The sequence below is a fragment of the Typopeltis vanoorti genome, chromosome 17, assembly GCF_054136105.1.
Source record: "Typopeltis vanoorti isolate ZY-2024b chromosome 17, IOZ_Tvanoo_1.0, whole genome shotgun sequence".
Taxonomy (NCBI): Eukaryota; Metazoa; Arthropoda; class Arachnida; order Uropygi; family Thelyphonidae; genus Typopeltis; species Typopeltis vanoorti.
Genome location: NC_143565.1, coordinates 57,186,823 through 57,209,110, shown reverse-complemented (window position 1 = coordinate 57,209,110; position 22,288 = coordinate 57,186,823). Strand labels below are relative to the sequence as shown.

General features: G+C 32.8%; 2 protein-coding genes across 2 annotated transcripts; both read right to left on the bottom strand.

Moving 5' to 3' along the window:
* Positions 1-1,461: 1,461 nt before the first annotated feature.
* LOC150097418 (G protein-coupled receptor moody-like) lies at positions 1,462-2,523 on the bottom strand. The gene has a single exon (XM_090406910.1). The coding sequence runs from the start codon at positions 2,521-2,523 to the stop codon at positions 1,462-1,464; it is 1,062 nt and encodes a 353-aa protein (XP_090263036.1).
* An 8,961-nt stretch (positions 2,524-11,484) lies between these two features.
* LOC150097417 (G protein-coupled receptor moody-like) lies at positions 11,485-12,845 on the bottom strand. The gene has a single exon (XM_090407729.1). It carries the CDS (start codon positions 12,809-12,811, stop codon positions 11,609-11,611), a length of 1,203 nt encoding a protein of 400 aa, XP_090263855.1. The 5' UTR covers positions 12,812-12,845; the 3' UTR covers positions 11,485-11,608.
* Positions 12,846-22,288: the final 9,443 nt, after the last annotated feature.

Genomic DNA, 22,288 nt, shown 5'->3' with positions numbered 1-22,288 from the left:
TTTTCCAAAATCCAGTGAGGACAATTCCTGGGTTCTGAATCCATTTACAATGACAGCTAAGCCAGCAAGGCTTCAGGCGCAAGTGACTATGAAAATCTAATCGACTTAATTAGTGACTCTGATTTAAAACAAAAATACAAGAAACTGCCAATAAATGATTTCTGAACAAGCGTTTCAAAACCAGCTATTTTTGTTTTACTTCCTTTTACAACGACATATTTATGCGAGGCAGGATTTTCATATTATGCTGCAACCAAATCAAAGTCCAGGAACAGATTCGACGCTACACCAAATATGAGAATTCAACTTTCTAATATTGTGCCTGATATCAAAAGAATTTGTAATTCAAAGACCCAAAAACATCGGAGTCATTAAGAATTTAATTTGCAATATACGTTTTACTATTTTAATGTGTTTTGTTTTTACTAATTAACATTTGACAATAAATGATTGTTTTTTCTTAACGCTTAGATTTACTCATTTATTTTATTTATATTTACCTAACCTACAAAACCAGCACACAGGAGAAAAAGTCTGCATTCACTCGTAAGTACTTATAATAATATTATAAATTTTTGGTGATCAGAATGGGATATGTCAATGAAAATCAGCACAAATAAATTTAATGATGGTCTAATTGATGTTTAATTATTTAATAATTAATTATCAATCATTATTAAGTAATTATCAATTATTAATTATCAATCATTAATAAGTAATTATCAATTATTAATTAACAATAAAATAAGCTACATTACCAATTAATTATTAATTAATGCATTACAAAATAACCAAGGTGTTCCGTGAACATTTCAGGATTTGTGAAGTGTTCCGTCGTAGAAAAAGTTTGAGAAACCCTGTTCTAGACCAATAAATAACTCTTTCCCTGCTAAAATCAGAACCTACCTGCACAAATATATGTGGGCAGGAGAACAAATTGAAATTACTGCTTCCGTCTACGTGCTACACGTATACTTTCGGACTGTCGGAATTAGCAGTTTACAGCGGTACTCCATTATTATCTCCCCGCCTCAAAGTCCAGCGAGTCTGCATGCGTGCAGTACAGAAAAATGAGGGAGATGTTTCTGTAACTTGCTTTTCAGCACCTAAATTATATATATATATATAATTACGAGACGCCAATACCATTTAACAAACTATGGCTTTCATGATATTTTTTCACTTCGAAATAAACAAAAAATGACCTGCATGATGTGTGGGTCTGAACTAATGAAACAATGTGTAAAGTGACTTGTACTTTGTTAATAAATAATTGGGTATTTTTATAGACAAAGTCGGTATAACAAAATATTTTTTATTTACAAGTTTTGATTTCCGATATTAGAATATGTCGAATATAATAACATAAAAACTACAAATATAAACGAAACATTTCAAACTCGACTGACCTAATGAGCACTTAAAATTTGTGTTATAACAAAATTGTCTTCCATCGAGAAATTAAGTTCTCGAACTATCAGTCAATATTACTGTTTTATCAGTGCTACACCTAAATAATTCAATATAAGCCCCTCTGTATTCCTTGCTCATCACCACATAGACGACGGGGTTGATACAGTGGGCGAAGAACACTCCTAAGTAGCCAAGAATGTTTAATACCGGTAAGTCTCCTTCTTTCTTCCAAATCTTGACAAGCGAAACAGGAAGATGGCAGATAACAAACGTCAAGAAAATCACTGTTATCACTTGTAAAATCCTTAAGTCCTTCTTTGCTTTACGGCCAGGAGAAGGGATGCAACGTCGGAAGCAAGATTTCCGAGCAGGGACAACTTCACATTCATTTACGCTAAGCCTTCTTTGAACTTTTCTTACAACCCAGTAAATACGAGAATAACAGAAGATAAAAATCAAAGAGGGGATCCCAAATGCCACAATGTAGATGAAAGTTTTGGGAGAGCGGCCATGTAAACGTAAGACGCTGCACGTGCCGACCCGAGGATCGTATCCAAACTTACCCCACAGTTGAAAGAGAGGCAACATAAACAATCCCATTGCAAGCAGCCAAATGAAAATAATCATGGCAGCGATCGAGCCACCGCTTTGATATAGTTTACGATAGCGAAACGGGTGCACAATGAGTACGTACCTGTTTATAGTGATGGCGATGACACTGAAGAGCGAGACAGCTCCGCTGGAATAGCGAGAATAGGGAAATAGTACACAAAGAGTTTCTCCGTACCGCCATCCTCTTTCCAAGAAAGTAGCTGCCGACAAGGGTACAGCAAAGGCACACATTATAAAGTCAGCAACGCACAGATTGACGATGAACGCTGTACTGGCGTTTCGCAAGCGAACACTTTTGGTGAGGGCCAAAATGGAGATCAAATTTCCAGGTATTCCGATAATCGAAAAGGCAATACAACATCCAGCGCCAAAGTCCAAAAGTGTAGAAGAATAGTTACTGAATCCCGTGTAAGATACATTTAAAGCTTCAGAAATTGTTGAGTTTTCTGTTTTGAATGGTAGAATAACTGCTGGATCACTTAAAGTCCAATTGCTCATCGTTTAATCATTTATCTCCTATATATAAAAAGACGAATCGTTTTAAGTACAGAAGAACAGACAATAATCTCGCTTACCTATCTCAACAAATACTTGGCGTGGATTGCTCTAAATAGCGCAATAAGATCTGGTGACGCGTAAATTGTCGTCAGAACTTCCTGCACGAGGAAAATAACAACTTAACGAGAGAGGACTTCCGGAGATTAGTCACACTGGTTTATACGTGGTCAGCAATCATTTTTATAGAAATGAAAGTAATCAGCATCGATGAGGTCTGAGGATATCCGCACACTTTTAATTTCGTTGCTCTTTGGGCGATTAAAAACCTGATTTTTATTCACTCGGTGAACAGTTTCAACATCGCTTTATCTTCCAGTACTCTGATCAAGGATAAGCCAAAGGGTGAAATCGGACATAATTATCAACGAAATATCCACAAGTGATAACAGGTTTTCATTGACGCTGTGATGAGTATTTTAAAGAGAAATAATGTGCACATGGATTAAAAGTGAATATTTGTTGGTTACAAAAAAAGAAGGAACAATTAACTGGCTATGTTGTCATATAAGGATTTGTTTTGGTAGTTCTAAATTAGCGAGTGTCAATATCTAAAGAAGTAACAGATTGTTGGACGTGACATATGCATATATTAAGGTTAAAATTATAAATTTAAATGTCACACCGTGTCAGAATAGGTATTTTTCATTAAATGATTCTTTATATACTGCCTGATTGGCTGAGTGAAGAGCATCACGTGTCATTTATCTGAAACCAACAAGCCATGAGTTCGACTTCTCGTTGTGAATATCATTGGATGGTAGATCATTTTCATCGAGCTGTCAATGAAGTACCACGTTTTGTCTTTAGAGCAAGATTCCGGATACACCTCCTCTCCGAGTGGTAATCTATACCGGTTTACATAAAAAAGTGTCTTAAAGTGTAGCTCACGAATCCCTGGGGATCCACGAGACTCTTTTAGGAGATAAAATTTATAATAATTCTAAGAGGTTATTTTTCTTATTTCACACTCATTCTCTGATATGTGTACGGTGGAGTTTTCTTTATGTACTTCAATCAAAACAACATATCGCAATGAATGCAGAAAAAGATAAGAGAATCCAACTGCCTTCTGCTAAGCCAGATATTAATGAGGTTTCCAAAAATGTAAAATAATGTCACTCTTCTCACTAATATTTTGTTTCTGTTGTTGTTTTGGAAAATAAAGTTATTTTTCATACAAAATATGTGATGTGTTTATTATTGTAATTTGGAAATGAATAAATAAGAATTCTAAAAATGTCTGTTTTAATTTCTAATGCGGAAAATATCGATCTATATAACACACATAAACAAAATCCCTTTCTGGTTCTTGATAATTTTCAAGAGTGTAAAGGAGTCCTGAGACCAAAAAAGTTTAAGAACCGCTGCTCAACTGTATTATACTGTATGGCCAAAATGGTGTTATATTTGAAACATGGTCTTTATTCATCGGACTTTTCTCCCTACAAACTTCTGCGTCTTCCACCAATGAATTCTCACCAGTAGTATGGTAGGCGTTTTAAACCAGATCAGATCAGGAATCGTGACGTGATTGGTTGTTGAGATGATAACGTCATTGTGTGTGACGTCATGAGTTTGGAATGTTTGGAATTTCCCTGGGGGTATATGTGTCAGTGGCTTCAGTTCTTGTGTTTTAGTTCGCGTATAGAATTATGGGTGATGGTAGAGATACGGATTCGTGTTGTGATTGGTGGGGCACTTCTGACCAGATCAAGATCAATATAAGATAAGGAATCGTGACGTGAGAATGTGTGTTGTTATGAGATCTAGTTAAATCATGTAATTTGTTAGTTGTAAATAAGTGACGTCATTTGTTAGTTGTAAATAAGTAACATTATTGTTTTCAATGGAAAGGAAGATATATTAGTGGATAAGGAATCGTGTCGTGATTGGTGGGACACTTCTGCCCAGATCAAGATCAAGATAAGATAAGGAATCGTGATGTGAATATTTGTTATTATCAGATGTAGATAAGTGACATAATTTGTTAGTTGTAAATAAGTGACGTTATTGTTTTGAATGGAAAAGGGCATTCGTGTCGTAATTGATAAAACACTATGATAATAGGGGTAGGGTGAAAGGTGAAGGGACGTCAGTGTCCTGAATGTGTGTTCTTATGAGTTGTAGATAAGTAAATGGTTTGCATATGGCATTATAAGTGATGGTTAGTGATAAGATAAATTTTGGAATGTTTGGAATTTTGCTGGGGTCCCCTCCTTTCAGGGACATCACGTGGTGTGTTGGGTTTGCGTAATGAATTGTGGGTGATATTTTGAGATAAGCAATCGTGAAGTTATGTGTTTGGAAATTTCTGGGGAACATATGTCTCTCTGTGATATCACATGGTGTTTTGGTTTGCCTATGGAATTGTGCGCAATGTTTTTGAGATAAGACATCTTGGAATTTTCCCAGTGTGAGACACATCCGTCATTGTCGTCATGTTTTGTCTTTGGTTGTCTATAGATGGCTGTACTAATTTTCTAATACATTTTGGGGTATTTCTTTCCTGTTAAAGGGTCAGAATTCTCAGAGTGGAGTCGTGATGGCGGCAGTGTTTAGGCTTTTCTGAATAATTTAATTATTTATATGCTGGTGTCCCTCATACACACACACACACACACACACACACACACACATTAGCTATGAAATGTCGCTAATGTATCCATGTTGATACTCTACTATGTACCCTATGATTATTCTTATACAAAAAAAAATATTCAGTATTAGAACTACGCTTACCAAAACATACGAGCAATGATTATTGAAATTACAATTATCAATTGTTATGTTTCGGTTAAAAAAACAAAACAAATTAACTTACATTTCTTTCCAGAATGGGAACATCTTGGTACTATCTAGGTTTTGTGAATATTCCAAATTATTGATTTGTAACATATATTCACAGCACAGAACACAAACACAAGTCTGAAAATGCAGTTGACTTTTTCATTATAGGTTACTGGGGTTAATATATATTCAGAGCACAAAAACACACAAAACATATGAGTTGAAAGATATTTCTGTAAATAAATATCTTTCAACACCTATATATAAAATATCTTTCAGAAAATATCTAAATAAATAAATATTATCCTAAATAAATATCTTTCAGAAAAGCTAGTTGACTACTTAATTTAGATTACTATCCAATTATTTGTTCTCTGTATTAATTACTTCCCACAGTTGCTCATGCTATGTTTTCCCAAGCTTGGTGGGAAAGTCCTATGCGCCTTTTTTGCTTAGAGTAAGTATTAGTTCACATTTCGAATTCCGAGTGCTGTTAGAGTATGGAATTCTGACAAGTGAAATGATTTTTTTTTTCAAATTGATTGTTATTTTCTCTATTTTACTTTTAAAATTCAATTTAACTACATATTTTAACAGAATAACTGAGCAAAATTAATAAATAAATAAAATGTATGTGAATTTATTTTCCAACACTGTAGATTTCTCATTAAGTCTTATCTTAAAGATATCTCTCTTATCCTGTCGCCAATTTTGTTGTACTTAGGTGAGAAATCGTGTTTAGGTTGGAACTCTTCGTTCTGGTGGGAAATTATTGCTGTAGTAAATTAATGCTTACATTGATTTTTTAAACCAATATGACTATTAATTTTACCTTCGATTCCTTGTGCTCTTAACTTATTTCTGTAACTGAAATTTATTATTTTTATTTTTTTTCTTTAGCATTAGTAATTTAAGTAACGGATATGAGACAAACAAGGTTTTGAACTTGCCGTAGCATTTTCATTTAGAAGCTTCTGTTGCCAGCACAACAAATAAATAGTTATTTCTTATTATTTCAAATGAGTATTAGCTCTGTAATATACACTTTGTTAATTTCTATGTTACCATTTATTTGACTGTAATATTATTAACAAATTGTATTTACTGAATCTCACATACAGAAATTAAATGAAGTGAAAAAGACAGTATTTTTACTTAAATATAAAGAGCCAATAGGCTTCATTTTGGCGATATAAACATTATTTAAATTAAGGGGATATTAAATCCCACATTGTTTTAAAACTGAATAAGAAACTCAAAGATTGGAATCAGAGAGTTTTAGGTCGAATATAGTATAGTAAACTATAAAAGTATCGGCGACTACCAGCGTGAGCTAATGCACGTAGTCCAAGTACGTCGTATAAACTCGGGCAACTCGCAAGAAAGGTGGTAAAGTTCAGATGCTATTCTTAGGTATTTTCCATAATGAAAAACACATTTCCTAGGAAATGTATGCTGTTATTACATTATGGTGGGAGGTCACTACCCAGACCGGTTTCAGCCTTTATTGAGGCTTCATCAGTAGCTAGACCAAAGGGTATAGCAAAAAGAACTTATATACTCTGCTATACGAGTTGTCAAAAAGGTGCACCCATTACCCTTTGCTGCGAGTTGCCCGAGTTTCTACTACGTACTTGGACTACGTGCTTTAGCTCACGCTAGTAGTCGCCGATACTTTTATAGTTTGCTATACTATATTCGACATGAAACTCTCTGATTCCAATCTTTGAGTTTCTTATTCGGTTTTAAAACAATGTGGGATTTAATATCCCCTTAATTTAAAAAATGTTTATATCGCCGAAATGAAGCGTATTGGCTCTTTATATTTAAGTAACATAATGGGTGGACCTTTTTGACAACTCGTATAGCAGAGTATATAAGTTCTTTTGGCTATACCCTTTGGTATTAATTTGATCTAGCTACTCACTGCTGAAGCCTCTCAATAATAACGGCTGAAAACGGTCTGGGTAGTGGCCTCCCACCATAATGTAATAACAGCATACATTTCCTAGGAAATGTGTTTTACATTATGGAAAATACCAAGAATAGCGATCAGAACTTAACACCTTTGCTGCGAGTTGCCCGAGTTTGTACTACTTACTTGGACTACGTGCATTAGCTCATGCTAGTAGTCGCCGATACTTTTATAGTTTACTATACTATATTCGTCATGAAACTCTCTGATTCCAATCTTTGAGTTTCTTATTCGGTTCTAAAGCAATGTGAGACAGTATTTTTTTTTCTTATTCTTCTGATTTAACATTTACACTGATGTTCATAATATATGATTTGCCACTGGTGTTTACGTGTAATTCGTGTGATTTTTCTCCATGTGACATTTCAAAACAAGTTTAACTATGGTTTTTACATAGTTCAACTATGTAAATCTCATTTCCGTTATTCCCAATTGAATGTTGTCCTCTCAGACTGACATTTATTTCACAGAAGGGATATTTATATATATATATATATATATATATATATATATATATATATATATATATATATATATATATATATATATATATATATATTAACACAATTATTATATTAGATATTCTTTCCAATACAAATAAATAATTATTTATTCTTATTTCAAATGAAAATTAGCTCAGAAAGAAACAAAGAAATAAGGAACAATTGTAAAGGAAAATTGATTGGTTGGCTATTTTAAATTATACCAAAGCAATTAAGTCATAAAACAAGGAAATCAATGACATCTCCCTATGAGATCCAGCTAGACCCTATAAAGCAATAATCATTATAAAGGTTCCTCTCATGCTACAGTAAAAATTCAATCCAGGTCTTTCCAACTAAAATCTTTCCTCACTGCTGAGGCTCTCATTCAGGCCAATGTTGATTTTTGATGATACTTTCATCGTCGCTTTTGACCTACTCGAAATGCAAACTAAGAAGTGATCTTTATAGTTTATCATGTATTGAAGATCACAAAATAAAATACGTAAAGCATTCATTCATTTCGTGGGTCACTTTGTATCGCATTCTTTAGGAGGAAAAAAACGGATTTATTTTTAATGAAATAATAATTAAACTGCTGGCTTTTATATTTGTTCTCTTTTATATGTTTATATGTAATATAGTTATTTTTATTTTTGTTATTTTTCGGTCTAAAAAAATCAAGAACAGGTGGATTAATTTTGATAAAACTTCATCTTTAGGACGTTGAGGAAAAATTGTTGACCAGTTTTACTCTATTTCATTTTATTTATTTATTTTTTTTTCATCGGACAATAACAGTAGCAACCATGATAGTGGTTTGCTGTTGTTGGTGTTGTTGTCAATATGCATTAGGAAGTGATCATTAAATACTTCTCAAAATATTTTACATTGCATTTCTTCACTGTGCAGTACAGACTACAGCTTAAATGTGTTTTCAAATGAATATTAGTTGACTTGTTTCCTAAAGAGGCGGCTTGATTTTTTTCTCCAGTATATTCAAGTTTTGGTTTCCGCAAAAGATGCGAACTGGCCGTAGAATACATAGTGGTCTCACAGTCTTCCCTGCTTTGACTGTAATTACAACCAATGTAGTCTCTACTTTGATAAAATCTAAATAAACATCAGCTTTAAAAAAAAAAAAATTTAACTTTTATCGGAATTCAGGATTTTAACAACAAAAGTAATTTATCCATTTGAGCTTATGATGCCCATGACTAGGCAAAAATATCCTTGAATTCCGAAACATCTTAATTTAGCAGGATGAGGTGGTTAGTCACAGGTCCTTTGCAATATATGTTGTATGTAAATTACGAGTGTTTTGCTATCCGTTTTTCTACTTGCCGGTTAAATAACTGCAGTTTCAGTGGGGGGGGGGGAATCTTATGGAATCATTACTGAGCTATATTCAGATTATATGTAAAATAATTTCTGTCACACTGTTCACATCTGTCGACGCACTTGGAGACGAACTTCAGTAGCAATAGTATCTAGTTGATAACTCTGTTTACTCTTATTTGATAGACGATAAATTTATATGACAAGAATATCAGTAAAAATGGAAAAAAAAAACAGATAGGAAGCTCTGAAGAAATTGTTCCAGTGTGTTCAGAAAACGAAACTTCTGGATATCCTGATAAGGCAGCTGACACAGGAAAAGGAAATGACGCACGATATTCTAATGGCAGTGATAAAAACGTTTCAGAGGGAATGTAGTGGGGTGTCTCTGACAGAGAAAGTTTATATGAAAGTTTCTTATTTTCCATGACGATGAACACTTAAAATAGAATCGAGTTCCCAGGTTGACATGAAGCCTATTTTGGAAGACAAGCAGAAGACTAACTATTATTTCTACTATAAATTCAAATCCTCCCATGTGTTCATTCTCTCAACTCATTTTTCGAACATAGAATGCAGGGAAACGACTACAACCTCTAGTTGGACTGTAGCTTGGTTAAAATCGCATTTCTTAAGCATATGCATGCATGTATTCATATGAAAATAACTGTAAAGTTATCATAATTCTCCTAAGTTGCTTTCTTTGGTGGGATAGTTTCCATAGGATTAGCATACGTAGGAGTAATATAATCTTATGATTATCAATACACTCGTATGAAGATTATGAATATTATGAGTATCTTCCTATAATTATGTAGTTATATTAAGATAATCATAATGATATATCATCTTAAATGATTATATATAATGAAAGATCATTATTGGGTGTGACTAAGATGATTATAATTATCTTAATTTTTGAAGGTAAAGTAATTATAATTTGTCATAGTAATCTTCATCCCCAAAGGCAGTGATTCTCGATAAAATACAGTAAATATGGAAACATTACAACGATTTTATTAATTAACTATGATTATTAAAGGGTGTTAAAAGATTTCACTTAAAATACTTCTTTTCTCTCTGCTCGCAGAATTTTTATGATTATCCACGAGGTTGTACTTCCGCTAGTGGGGCAGGGGATTAAATAAAGTGCCTCCTCTACAGATCAAACTTGTAATATTAGAATCAATGTGGTTACAATCTAAAGCCATTAAGAAACGCTCTTGCATCACTGGAAGTTTAATCCCGGATTTACAGGTAGGAAAGAAGTTACCCTTCACTTGACATTTTAAGCTGGCGGGAATGACCACTTTATAAGCGGTTGTAGTATATAGAACAGCGTGATAAATACTGATTACTATATTCAGAATGTCTGATGTTATCGAAAATGTAATGAAACTTGGCATAAATATAATGAAAATTAATATCGGTGAAAGTCCATATTATCAATATAGTCGCAAGAACATAACAAGGTCTGTCCCTTATTTGGAAAGACCTGGGTTTGAATTCTAGGGTGAGAGGAATTCACAAATACTTTTCAACTAAAGGTGAGTTAGCTAGTCTCATACGAAATGAAATGATTGGATTTTGTTCTTCCAGAACTCAAGTTTTCATCCTGAAAGATAGAAAAAGTGACTAAAAACGACGATATACTCGCAACATAGCTCAGTTGCCTCAGTTGTCATTCCACTTAACTCAAGCTGTTCTTTAAATAACTTATCAGTGTCGTGTAAAAGTAATCTTTAATTAGCGCTATAAAAATGCAAGCAACATATTACGTGTTTGCATTTTTCTCGAAGATAAGGAAGGCGCCAAATGAATGTAATTGTATACGATGCTAGCCAGTTCAGAAGCATAATCAGAGCATCTGAGTTCAACTGTGGCTACCATCATAAAAAGAGGCCATATTGACATTCTGAATAATTATGTTTTGGCTGTTCTATAGGAACGAGTCAGATTGAGCACCAAAATGATACAACATCCTGTCATACGTATTAGCAAGGACTGTTCGTGTTACTCGTGTCAATTGCGAACAAGACCAACACAATTAACCGACTGAAAATGATGTTTATCAACTTCTGTTTTTGATTCAATATTTGTCTATGCAATAATCGTAAATTATAAAACGGATGCAAATAACTGCAAAAAAAAAATATTTATGATATATGAAATATAAGTAAATATAATATTTCAAAGGTAATACTTAAAAATAATTAGAGACGTTTACATTTTTAAAAAGAAAAATGAATTTTTGAAGTGCACTTTTAATTTATTAATATAAACTTTATATTATTATACTTCACCGAAAAGAAAATTCCGTTTTTCAATGTGCAGTTGTCAACCATTTTAATTAGATGAATCAAACAGATTCTACAGATGTTGCCATTAAACAATAAAAAATGACAGTCATAACAAATATTACTAGCAGTTAAAATATCATATGTCAACTGCTTATACTGCTCTCTATGTTTACGTCCTTTTGACATTTGAAGAGATAATAGTAAGCTCGTCTGTATTCCTTGCTCATTCCTACATAAATAATAGGATTAATACAGCTACTCAAGTACACAAGTAAATAACCCAGAATATTCGCAACTGGTGCTGTCTCCTCAGCATTTGTCACCTTGACCACCAAAAGCGGAAGATAGCACCCTATAAAGGTACAGAATATTACCAGAATCATTCGAAGTAAGCGTAGATCTTTATGGATTTTCTTAGGACTTCTTTTCTTCTCACCAGAAAAAGTAAAAACGCGACTTCTCATCCATGTAAGGATTTTTGCCGATGTAGGAGTCTCCACAGCTTTTTCGTTTGCGCTTCCTGGAGAATCTTTATTTACTCCTTCGTATAGCTGAAGGTCTCTCTGATAGCTACTTCCAAAATCTTTTTTCATAGAAGAGGAGTTATGAACTGGTTTGTCGAGATCATTTTGACTGTGTGAGAGAGAGGGAGCTGTCCCCGCACGAGATCGTTGTTCTACTTTTCTAACAACGCAATAAATGTGGGAATAACACACCAGGAACACGACAGATGGTAAGATGAAAGACAGTATGTACAAAGCCACCTTCGGAGAATGTCCTTTTACTGGTACAATAGTGCATGTACCTGTTCGGGGATTGTATCCGAATCTCCCCCAAGCTTGAAATAGAGGAGGAGTTAGAAACAGAATGGAAATGATCCAAATTGCTGCAATGGTCCCTGCCACGCATCTTTTACGGAATAATTTCCGATACCAGTTGGGGTGTACGATTAGGACATAACGGTTCACTGCAATGGTGATGATAGTCAACAATGAAAGGGAAGCATTAGCATACCGTATCAGAGGAAATACCTTGCACAAATCGTAGCTGAATACCCATCGCCTGTTGATATAATTCGATGTTGCAAGAGGAATGCTAAACGAGCAGTACACCAGGTCTGCAACGCACAAGTTTATAATGAATGCCGTAGTGGCATTTCTTAAGTGGGAGTTGATCGATAGGGCGATAATAGTAATGAGGTTACCTGAGACTCCAATAATAGTTATTATGATAGAGCATACCACTGCAAAGTTCAAAAGTCCAGAAGGATATTTCTGGAAGAGACTTGGATAAGAGATATTTAAATGGAAATCTGTTGACCAAACGTCCGGAAATTCCGTAGACATCCCTGTAACTGTACTCTACTTTAGTATACCCGAAGACTGCAATAAAAACTCTCCTGAATATTGCACTACAGATATTTAGTCATAAAATGACATCTAAAGACTGATTTGTGATTCATTTCCATGAATTGTTTACGTTTACTGCCGGTAGAAAAAGTGCAGCCGGAAATAAATGAGAAAGGATATCCGAACTGGCACATTACACGAAAAGTATACTAACCACATAAGATAACAGAGAGATTTTGAAAAATAACATTCAAAAAAGTAGAACTGTTTAAACGCAACATTTGATGCAACGCTATTACAACTGAAATATTTTCAAACATAGCAGTGTCCATCATGTGTATTCATTTTAAATATATTCGTTCAACTGTTAAATAAATGCAGCTACTTAAAGTAATTGTTTTTCTTATATATATACAAGTAAATGTAATAGAGAACCTACATATTTGGATTTTGCATATTTTATGCCTTTTTTAAGTGCCCATAAATGAATATGCGACCTTATTTGTGCAGATATTTATTGCTATTTTTCATTTCAAAGGATTTGTACACGATTGGTTTTATGCAAGTTTCTGTTTCAACTCAATCTAGTTGATTGTGTTCCGAAAACAGTTATATCCAGAAGTCCCATAAAGGAATGAAATATTTTTATATTTACCAAAAAAATAAAAAAAGAAAGAAAAGAAAAGAAAAGAAAAGAAAAAGATTTTTCTAAAAATTAGAAAAAATATTTAGCTAGATAATATAGAATATTTAGTAAAAATTAGAGTGAAATTGAAACACCATTTATATTTTTATATAAAAGTCTTTAATGTGAATGACATTCGTCATTATAATTGGGGTTTTTTTTATACATAAAAACGATTTCAGATTATCTGGTATGGGTTTTTAATATATTTTGACAACTCCGTGTGTCTTCCGGGAACATATTTGTATGCAGCAATCGCAGAAAATTATAAATATGCATTCACCAAAAGAAGTATAAATATGCATTCATCAAAAAAAGTACAGCATTGCAATCGCAAAAACCTTATGTCAGATAATATCGCTTGAGTTGTTCAATAAAAAATATATGAAAAAAAGCTAAATACTATTTTTTATAAAGTTTTTTATAATATTTTTTATTTCACCGATGAATTTGTACAGCTGGCTTGAATAAATGCAGTACACGCAACAAACTACTGTATTTGTGATTCAAGGCAGCAATACAAATATGTAAATAGATCCTTAATTAATTTATTGTTCAATTTATCCTTTATTCATTCATTCTAGATCTCATATGGATATAAGTGTCGATTGATTTATTCATATTCATTTTGTAATCGCTCTTCATTTGAATGTACAAAGAATATTAATGACAAAATTAAAACGATCCCTCTTAAAGTGTTGACGCATGCAGTGATTATGAGGTTTGATTTTCTCTCTCTCTCTCTCTCTCTCTCTCTCTCTCTCTCTCTCTCTCTCTCTCTCTCTCTCTCTCTCTCCTATTTTAATATTCTTCTTAGAAAGCAGTGTCAAATCGTTCGTCATTAGAGTTTCATTATGTGATTAGTTCCAAACTACCCATTACTGAAGCGATATTTTTTTATATTGAATGTAACAGTCAAATATAATGAAATGACGGATAGAAATATGCAGGGTGTTTCAAATTAAATCACCTCTATTCAGAGCAATCTGTAGAAAGAACTAGCAGACGAAATACCCTCAAGTAATCAAATCATGGGGAAGAGATATTGACTATAAAAAAGTAAACAAAAATAAAAAATAGTTCAAAAATTACCGGCAGGGGAAATATGGCGCTGTGAGCGGAAAGAAATTACATTAATATGCACCGGATTGTATGCGATTGTGAAATGATTCAGTTAATGACAAACGAAGTTATTCAGTTATGTTTATTTCGCTCATTTCATAAATGAATGTAATACAAAAAAATTTTTAAAAATATGATATAGAGCTGACACGCTACAAGAAGATCCGGATGATCAAAGCCAAAAGTCACAGGGGTTATGGTCTCTGGTGAACGTGGGAGCTATTTCATAGAAAATGAGCAACTGATTTCTCCACATTCTATGAATGTTGACGCAGCATTCATTGTCTTCGCTCGGTCACAGCGCCATTTTTCCCCATTTTTAAACCTGTTGTTGTTGTCAAACTCTCTTCCCCGTGATCTAGTCAGAGTAACCGTCAAGTTTAAGAGTATTTTGTCTACTGCTTCTATCTTCAGATTGCTCTACATAGGGTTACTTTAATTTGAAACATCCAGTATAATTAGAAATTCAGTTTTAAAATACAGATAATATCTAAATAATAAAAAGTTTGGGTTATGGAGGATAATCAGTCTTCTGTTTCATATGAAAGCGAAAAACAAATATGCACTGGAAAGATCATTCGATAGCAAATAGAGAATAATTCGTTAAGTTACTGAATTTAGAAACAATAAAATAAGAATAAAATACAAAAGAAAAGAAATAAACATCCATTATAAAAAATAAAAATAAAAATAAAAACATCCAGCTATGCATGGGTTACACATATCTAATGATATCCACCCTTTGCTTTCATTTATTAACATAAAAATAAAAATAAAAATAAAAAGTTCAAAATTGACCGACAGGGGAAATATAGCACTGTGAGCTAATAACTAATTTGTCAAAGAACTTGGATATTAAATAAATAATACAATTATGGGGAGAAATAATCCTTGTCTGCTCGGTTACTTATTAACACTTTGGACTTTTTCCCACTTTTTTTTATTTTTAAAGTCATAACAAATTCAACGTGGTTTGCTTATCTTTTTCCAGTGTATATGATGTCTGAATATAGAACTCACTGAATTTCAAATTGCTTTTTTTTTTCTCTTTTATCAGAAAATAATTTCCCGGTTGATAAATGGAGACAAAACGTTTTACTCAAACTAATTCACTCGGGACTGCAGTGGTCACTCCCCAAGGGATACTGAATGTATTAATTCCAGAAGTCATTAGTGTATTATCTACTCAGTGAGCAATAATTTCATTAAAGAAATTAGTGCACACTGGGAAAACACCTTTTGGTATTATGTAAGATGTTACTAATTAATATCACGTCAAATGCATTTTGTTGTTGTTGTTGTTGTTGTTGTTGTTGTTGTTCTCGTTAGATGTTATCCACAGGAGAACGCATTTTGCGCTCTCTCTCTCATACACAAAGATACTTGTGTGTCGTACCTTTTCTTTATAATCGGCTTGATTCATTTCAATCAAATTTGCATACAGTGAATTTTATATCAAATGGAATATTTATATATTTAGCATTTTTAAATTTCTCATTATAAGAGAGTACGTTCACAAGTTTAGTTTTTGGAGGTAATAAGTGAAGGTAGTGTGAACGAATTCAAGAACAGGAATGACAGTTGGTGCGGGTAATACGTGATCTTCCTTGATGAGTCCCTGACTCCCTAGAGATGTCTCTTAATAATAACAATATATATGTTTTTTTTTTGCCAAGTATTAATTACATTCGTGAAATTATTAAATTAAAGTTATTATAATTATTTAGAAGACTATATTTATTCGACATTTTTAATTTGCATTATATGACAGTAATTTAGCAAACCGTGCACTCTGTTTACACGTAAGTTGAGCAATAAGACATTTTATATCAGGTGAACGTATTATGGGAGATGAAAATCCAGCTTAATAAAAGTATCCTTTCAAAAAAAAAAATATATGAAATCAATTTATGCAGTACGATATTCTTTCTTTTTTTAAATATTTTAAATAATAATAATAATAATAATAATAATAATAATAATAATAATAATGACCATGTTAATTCACGCATGCTTTACAATGACTGTTCCAGAGCGTTTGATTCATAATCAAACGCTCTGGAAACTAATCAGTGAAAAGATATGTGAAGAATTTTTTCTTAAATAAAAAAAAATCATTTTTCTTGTTTGTATTGTTTCGTTAAATTGTACTGATTTGCTAATGAGAGTCTTAAATAAATCAAAAAAAGCTGTCAGTTGTCGTTTCCACTATTTGGAAGATGCACTATTATTACTAGGAAACACTTTTTGTAAGAATGATAAACCGCATGACACACCTATTGAATCAACAATTCTATTACGCTAATGGGTAGTGTATGTTGGCTCAATAAATAAATAATTTTACCTGCACTGCATACTAGAAAACAATCCATATTTCTTTGCTGTTTAATCAGCGTAGGACACGAGTGTTCAGTAACTAGGTGAATATCGTGGGTAAAGAACGTTTCGAGAAGAAAAAAAAAATATTTAAAAGAGGATTTATTCTTGGAAATACAGGGTAAGCTTCTTCTTTCAGAATTCATTGTTTCTTCAATTTTGCAAATTCAAAAATTTAATCTTTACATATTGGTAATGAAATAGAGAATATGATTTAAAAAATAGTATTAATGGACTAACGTCAAGAAAGAGGAAATTCAGATAGTTTATTGGTGTGAGGAGAATCGTTTCGTTTTTCATTTTCATTATTGCTGTATGGAAAATCCGGGAGTTCAGAGGGTAGAGGAAATCCTTCCCCAGGAAAGCAGTATATGTGTGTGTGAGCGAGGTACTACAGGCTCAATCTAGATATAGAAATACCGTTGGACTATTGAATATCTGGCTTCAATAATTTTTATGTGTGTTTACGAGTGTAAGTATTTTTTTTTAATCCTCCAACGGAAGGGCAGTCAGTAGCCAACAGGTAAAAATCTCTCACCATATAAGATTGAGTACGTGGTTTACTAAATATGGTCCTTTTTGCTGAGTTTCGAGGTTAAAATTCTTAGTTCATTTGGAAAGAAAAAATCTCATCTGTGTGTGCCAGAGAGCGACCAACTCTGGAACTGGCTGAGCAGAGAGAAAAAGTATACAAAATTTTGCCCAGCGATGACCAAAATCGATCTTTTAAGATCCTTCTTCTTCAGTGTTTCTTAAGTCTGCAACTAGTATTTAGTCAATGAAAACTAGGAAATGGCACCCATTTAAACAGGTTGATCCGTTTATAAATATTTCATAAGATCCAAAATTGAAATTAAGTGTAGGTGCAAGGAAAAATTCCCCCCCCCCCACACACACACACGAAAGTAGTAGTATGTCGTGGTCCCACTAGATATACAACTCACGGCAATGCTTATAACATTATATTTATGACATCATCATTTCAAGGAAAAAAATCAAAATACGAGAGCAATTCAGAAAGAATCTGCAATGTAATTATTAAAAGTAACAGCAAAACAATAAATATTGTACCGATGGATCATTTTTTAATATAATCCACCATGATTTTGAGAAGAATTAGTTTACAAGAACAAAATAATAATAATAATAATAATAATAATAATAATAATAATAATAATAATAATAATAATAATATCAGACAATATAAAATTGAGGACTTTTCCCAGCTGGCATAACTACTCAACAAGTCATATATACACACACATAAGTCTTTCACCTTTCTGTTCAAAGTAGAACCCGTTCGTATCGGCTGTTGATTTGCGTATTCGTCGAATGAATAAATTTCGAGGTGTTTCGGCATTCTTATCTTGATGTTTGATCACTTCTCTTCTTTTTTGTTGTTCGGTGATATTGCGAATGCATGTAAATTCATTCGTATACACTTTGCTGGATCAAAACACCGATGCCATGCTGTACTGTAAGGTATTGTCGAATTTCTGCATTTTCACCACACACAGAAATGGAATCCCTGCATGTTGTTATTCTTTGGCACTTGTAATCAATGGATCGGTCATATTAAACTGGATAATTCAGCAAGGCAATTAATTAGCCGAGGTCAGATTTTTTTTTAGATAAAATTCGTATTTACTGCCGCTGATGCATTAAAATTCATTCAGTATTAAAAAAAAAAAAAATGTTGCCGATATTTTTTTCTGACTTGCTCTCGCATATATCTTCATGCCTATAAGATAAACCAGGGTTTCCCAAACTATGTTCCTCGAACACTGGTGTTCCGCGGAAAATTATCAAAATTAATATGAGCCTGGAATGGTTTTAAATGCTGCAACAAGTTCAGACATGTTTGAAAAACAGACGCTCCTCACTTTGCGTGTGGATTGTGCCTGCTGCAGCGATAGTGTGCGTTTAGCTTTACATTAAATACGAGACCGATGATACTCGACTCTAAGATGTCTAAGGTGTGAAATTTTAAAGGAACACCAAGGTGTTCCTTTAAAATTTCAAGATTGTGAAGTGTTCCGTCCCAGAAAAAATTTGGGAAACGCTGAAATAAAGAATGGATTAACATTATTAAAACACTAAGTTTTTAAGAAAGGTAATAGAGATGACCCTAAAAACTATAGAGGTATCAGTATACTAAATTCATGTTACAAAATATACAGCAGAATCTTAAATAACAAACTAATGAAATATTCCGAAAACTTTATTCTAGAGGTACAAAATGGATTTAGAAAAGGACGATCATGTATAGACCCAGCCTTCTGCCTAAAATTAATAATAGAGAAAAGAAGAGAATATAATTTAGAAACACATATTGCATTTATTGACTTTGAAAAAGCATTTGACAAAGTTAAAAGAAACATATTATTTAACATATTAAAAGAAAGACAAATACCAAATAATATCCTAAAAGCTGTCACAAGTATATATGAAAATAATCAAATACAAATAAGATTAAATCATGAGCTATCATATACAAGAGAGACAAACCAAAAGGTCCTACAGGGATGTCCCCCTCTCAGCAACTCTTTTTAATATCTACTTAAATGAAATAATAATAAAATGGAGTAAAAATTTACATCAAGGAATTAAACTTTCACCTACAGTTAACTTAAACACTCTCCTCTTTGCAGACGACCAAATAATAATTACAAATTCTGAAGATAACTTACAGAAAGCTATTTTAAATCTAAATGAGATATCCAAAGATTATGGTATGATAATATCAACGGAAAAATCAAAAACTATGGCCTTTAATGGACAAGATCCAGCAAGAACTAAAATAGTATTAGATAACAAGATCTTAGAACAGGTGAATTCATTTAACTACCTAGGATGTATGATCACTTATGAAAATGAAAAAGATATAAACATAAAAATTGCAAAATATTTAAAAATAACAGGTGTAATTAACTCTATATCTAAACCAAACCTAGTTCAAAAACAAACCAGACTAAAAGTATACAATACATTAGCCCTACCAGTCTTAATGTATGGAAGTGAAATCTGGACAATAAAACAAAAGTACAAACAAAGATTAACAACAGCAGAAATGAAGTTTATGAGAAAAACTTCAAACTGTACCCTATTTGATCACAAAAGAAAAGAAGAAATTATGAAAGAATTAAACCAAGAACCAGTAATTGAAAAAATTAAAAATATAAACATAGATGGATGGAACACGTTCAAAGAATGAAAACAGAAAGATTACCAAAACAAGCCTTAAAGTACAAGCCATTAGGAAGAAGAAAACCAGGACGTCCTCTTAAACGATTCAACGATGACTTCTAAGGCCGGAACAGGCCATACTAGGCCTAAATCCTTGATACGTATGATGATGATGATGATGAAAACACTAAGTTACAGATCTTAATGTGAATTATGATAACAAAAATTAAATAATTTATTAATTATGATTATCCAAAATCACAGATCACTTCGAATTTTAGTAGAAAATACTTTGTACCAAATTTCATCGAAATCTTTCCAAGCAGATATTTCATATTACAAGTACCTTGTACTACTGGCTAAGAAATGCATTTCTTTATACTATATTTCTGACACCAGGTGTTGGAGAGATAATTACCGATAATAATTTGGATCCTCTGATTATTCTGACTCAAAATTTTTTACTCGGAACTGTTTCCTTGAAACCAGTGAAAGGAAGTAAATTGCTGTTTTACCAGTACTGTGTTGAGTCACTTCCTTCTTCCATCAGAGTCAGTGATAATGTTAGCTGTAATAAGCAGAGACCAATCCCGACCCTTCATCGAGTAATATGACACAGCACAAATTAGCAACTGCATCTCTTAGTTATGTAGTTTATTTTCTTAAAAAATAAAGATAAATCAATAAAATAAAAATAAATCATTAATAAAACAAAGGGAATATGGAGGAGAAAAATCTGATAAGTGACTGATCCCTCAAAATAGTTCATAATTGTTCTAGGACAGAAGTTTTCAATTTTGCAGATTTTATTGCAATTAACTTGTGATTAGAATTAAAAGCTGTCAAATTTGTATCATTAACTTCTAATACGGTCTCGTTAACAAAGATAATCGTCCTTCAGAGTCCGAAAATTATTACAGGACCACTTTTTTCTTTCTTTCTTTCTTTTTTTTTTTTTTTCTTCTTTTTGTAGAGCGCTGCATTGATCAAAAATATCCGAGTATAATGAAGGATTAATTGTCAATTTCATGTGGAAATAAAGGACAACAAACACCTTAATAAACTGTCCTGTACGAATAACAAGAATAGATCTCATGTTTTATAAGCATCTGCGATGTAAGGTAGAACAGTGGCCTTCAAAGTGTGGTACGCATACCCCAGGGGGTACGCGAGTCGATGCGTGGGGGTACGTCAAAAAAAGTTTTATATTGATAGGAAAAAAATTAAGTAATTAATTAAAGATAAAGAATATTATTTTCTTTCATCAATTAAACATATATCTAATATAGACAAAGACGTTATAAAGATCCTGTAAACTAAATTTGCGAGTAGCGCACATTGGGCGACTTTGCACACATTATCGTCCGTAGCATAGGTGTCATGTTTTTTAAAACTAGGGAGTAAATCTCTTACTTCTTATCATTGCCATTTTTAGAGCATCCTAGTGTTAACAAGCCCAACTAGAGAAGGAAAATTGCTTAGTATCCTGCTATCCACAGAGCGATTTTTTAGTATATATTGTTTCTGTGCAATTCCAAAGCCTTTTTGTGCTTACTTTTATGTTAACACTAGAAATAGTGAATTAATATTATCAAAATTGCTTACATTTTTTAAAAGTATTTGATATTATCAATAGTAAATGAATTATATTTAAATTTTACAAATTAACCCTCACAAAATGGATAAATGGTTAAAAAATTTCCTCCAAAGAAACTCTCTCAATCAATTGGGGGTACGCGCTATTTATTTTTTCTGTCTTTGGGGTACGCGAACAAAAAAGCTTGGAGACCACTGAGTTAGGAGGTACTGAACTTCATGTGGTTGACTACAGGGAAGGATTTGATCGTAATAATAAGAAAACATAAAACCTGATTTCACATCATTTCCAGGAAATCTGCAGTAACGTATCAATGATTTAAGCATGTGCGACAGAAAGAAGGAACCTCTATTGCTCAGAAATTGGTGCGGCCACCCTTGCACTCAGGACCGGAAGTTTCATAACAGGAAGGACGTCGATTTGCAACAAAGGAAAGCGACAGAGAATTAAGACAAAGAAAAAGAAAATGCTTCAAACAGTGTTCCGTGTTTTGAATAATTGTTTGCTT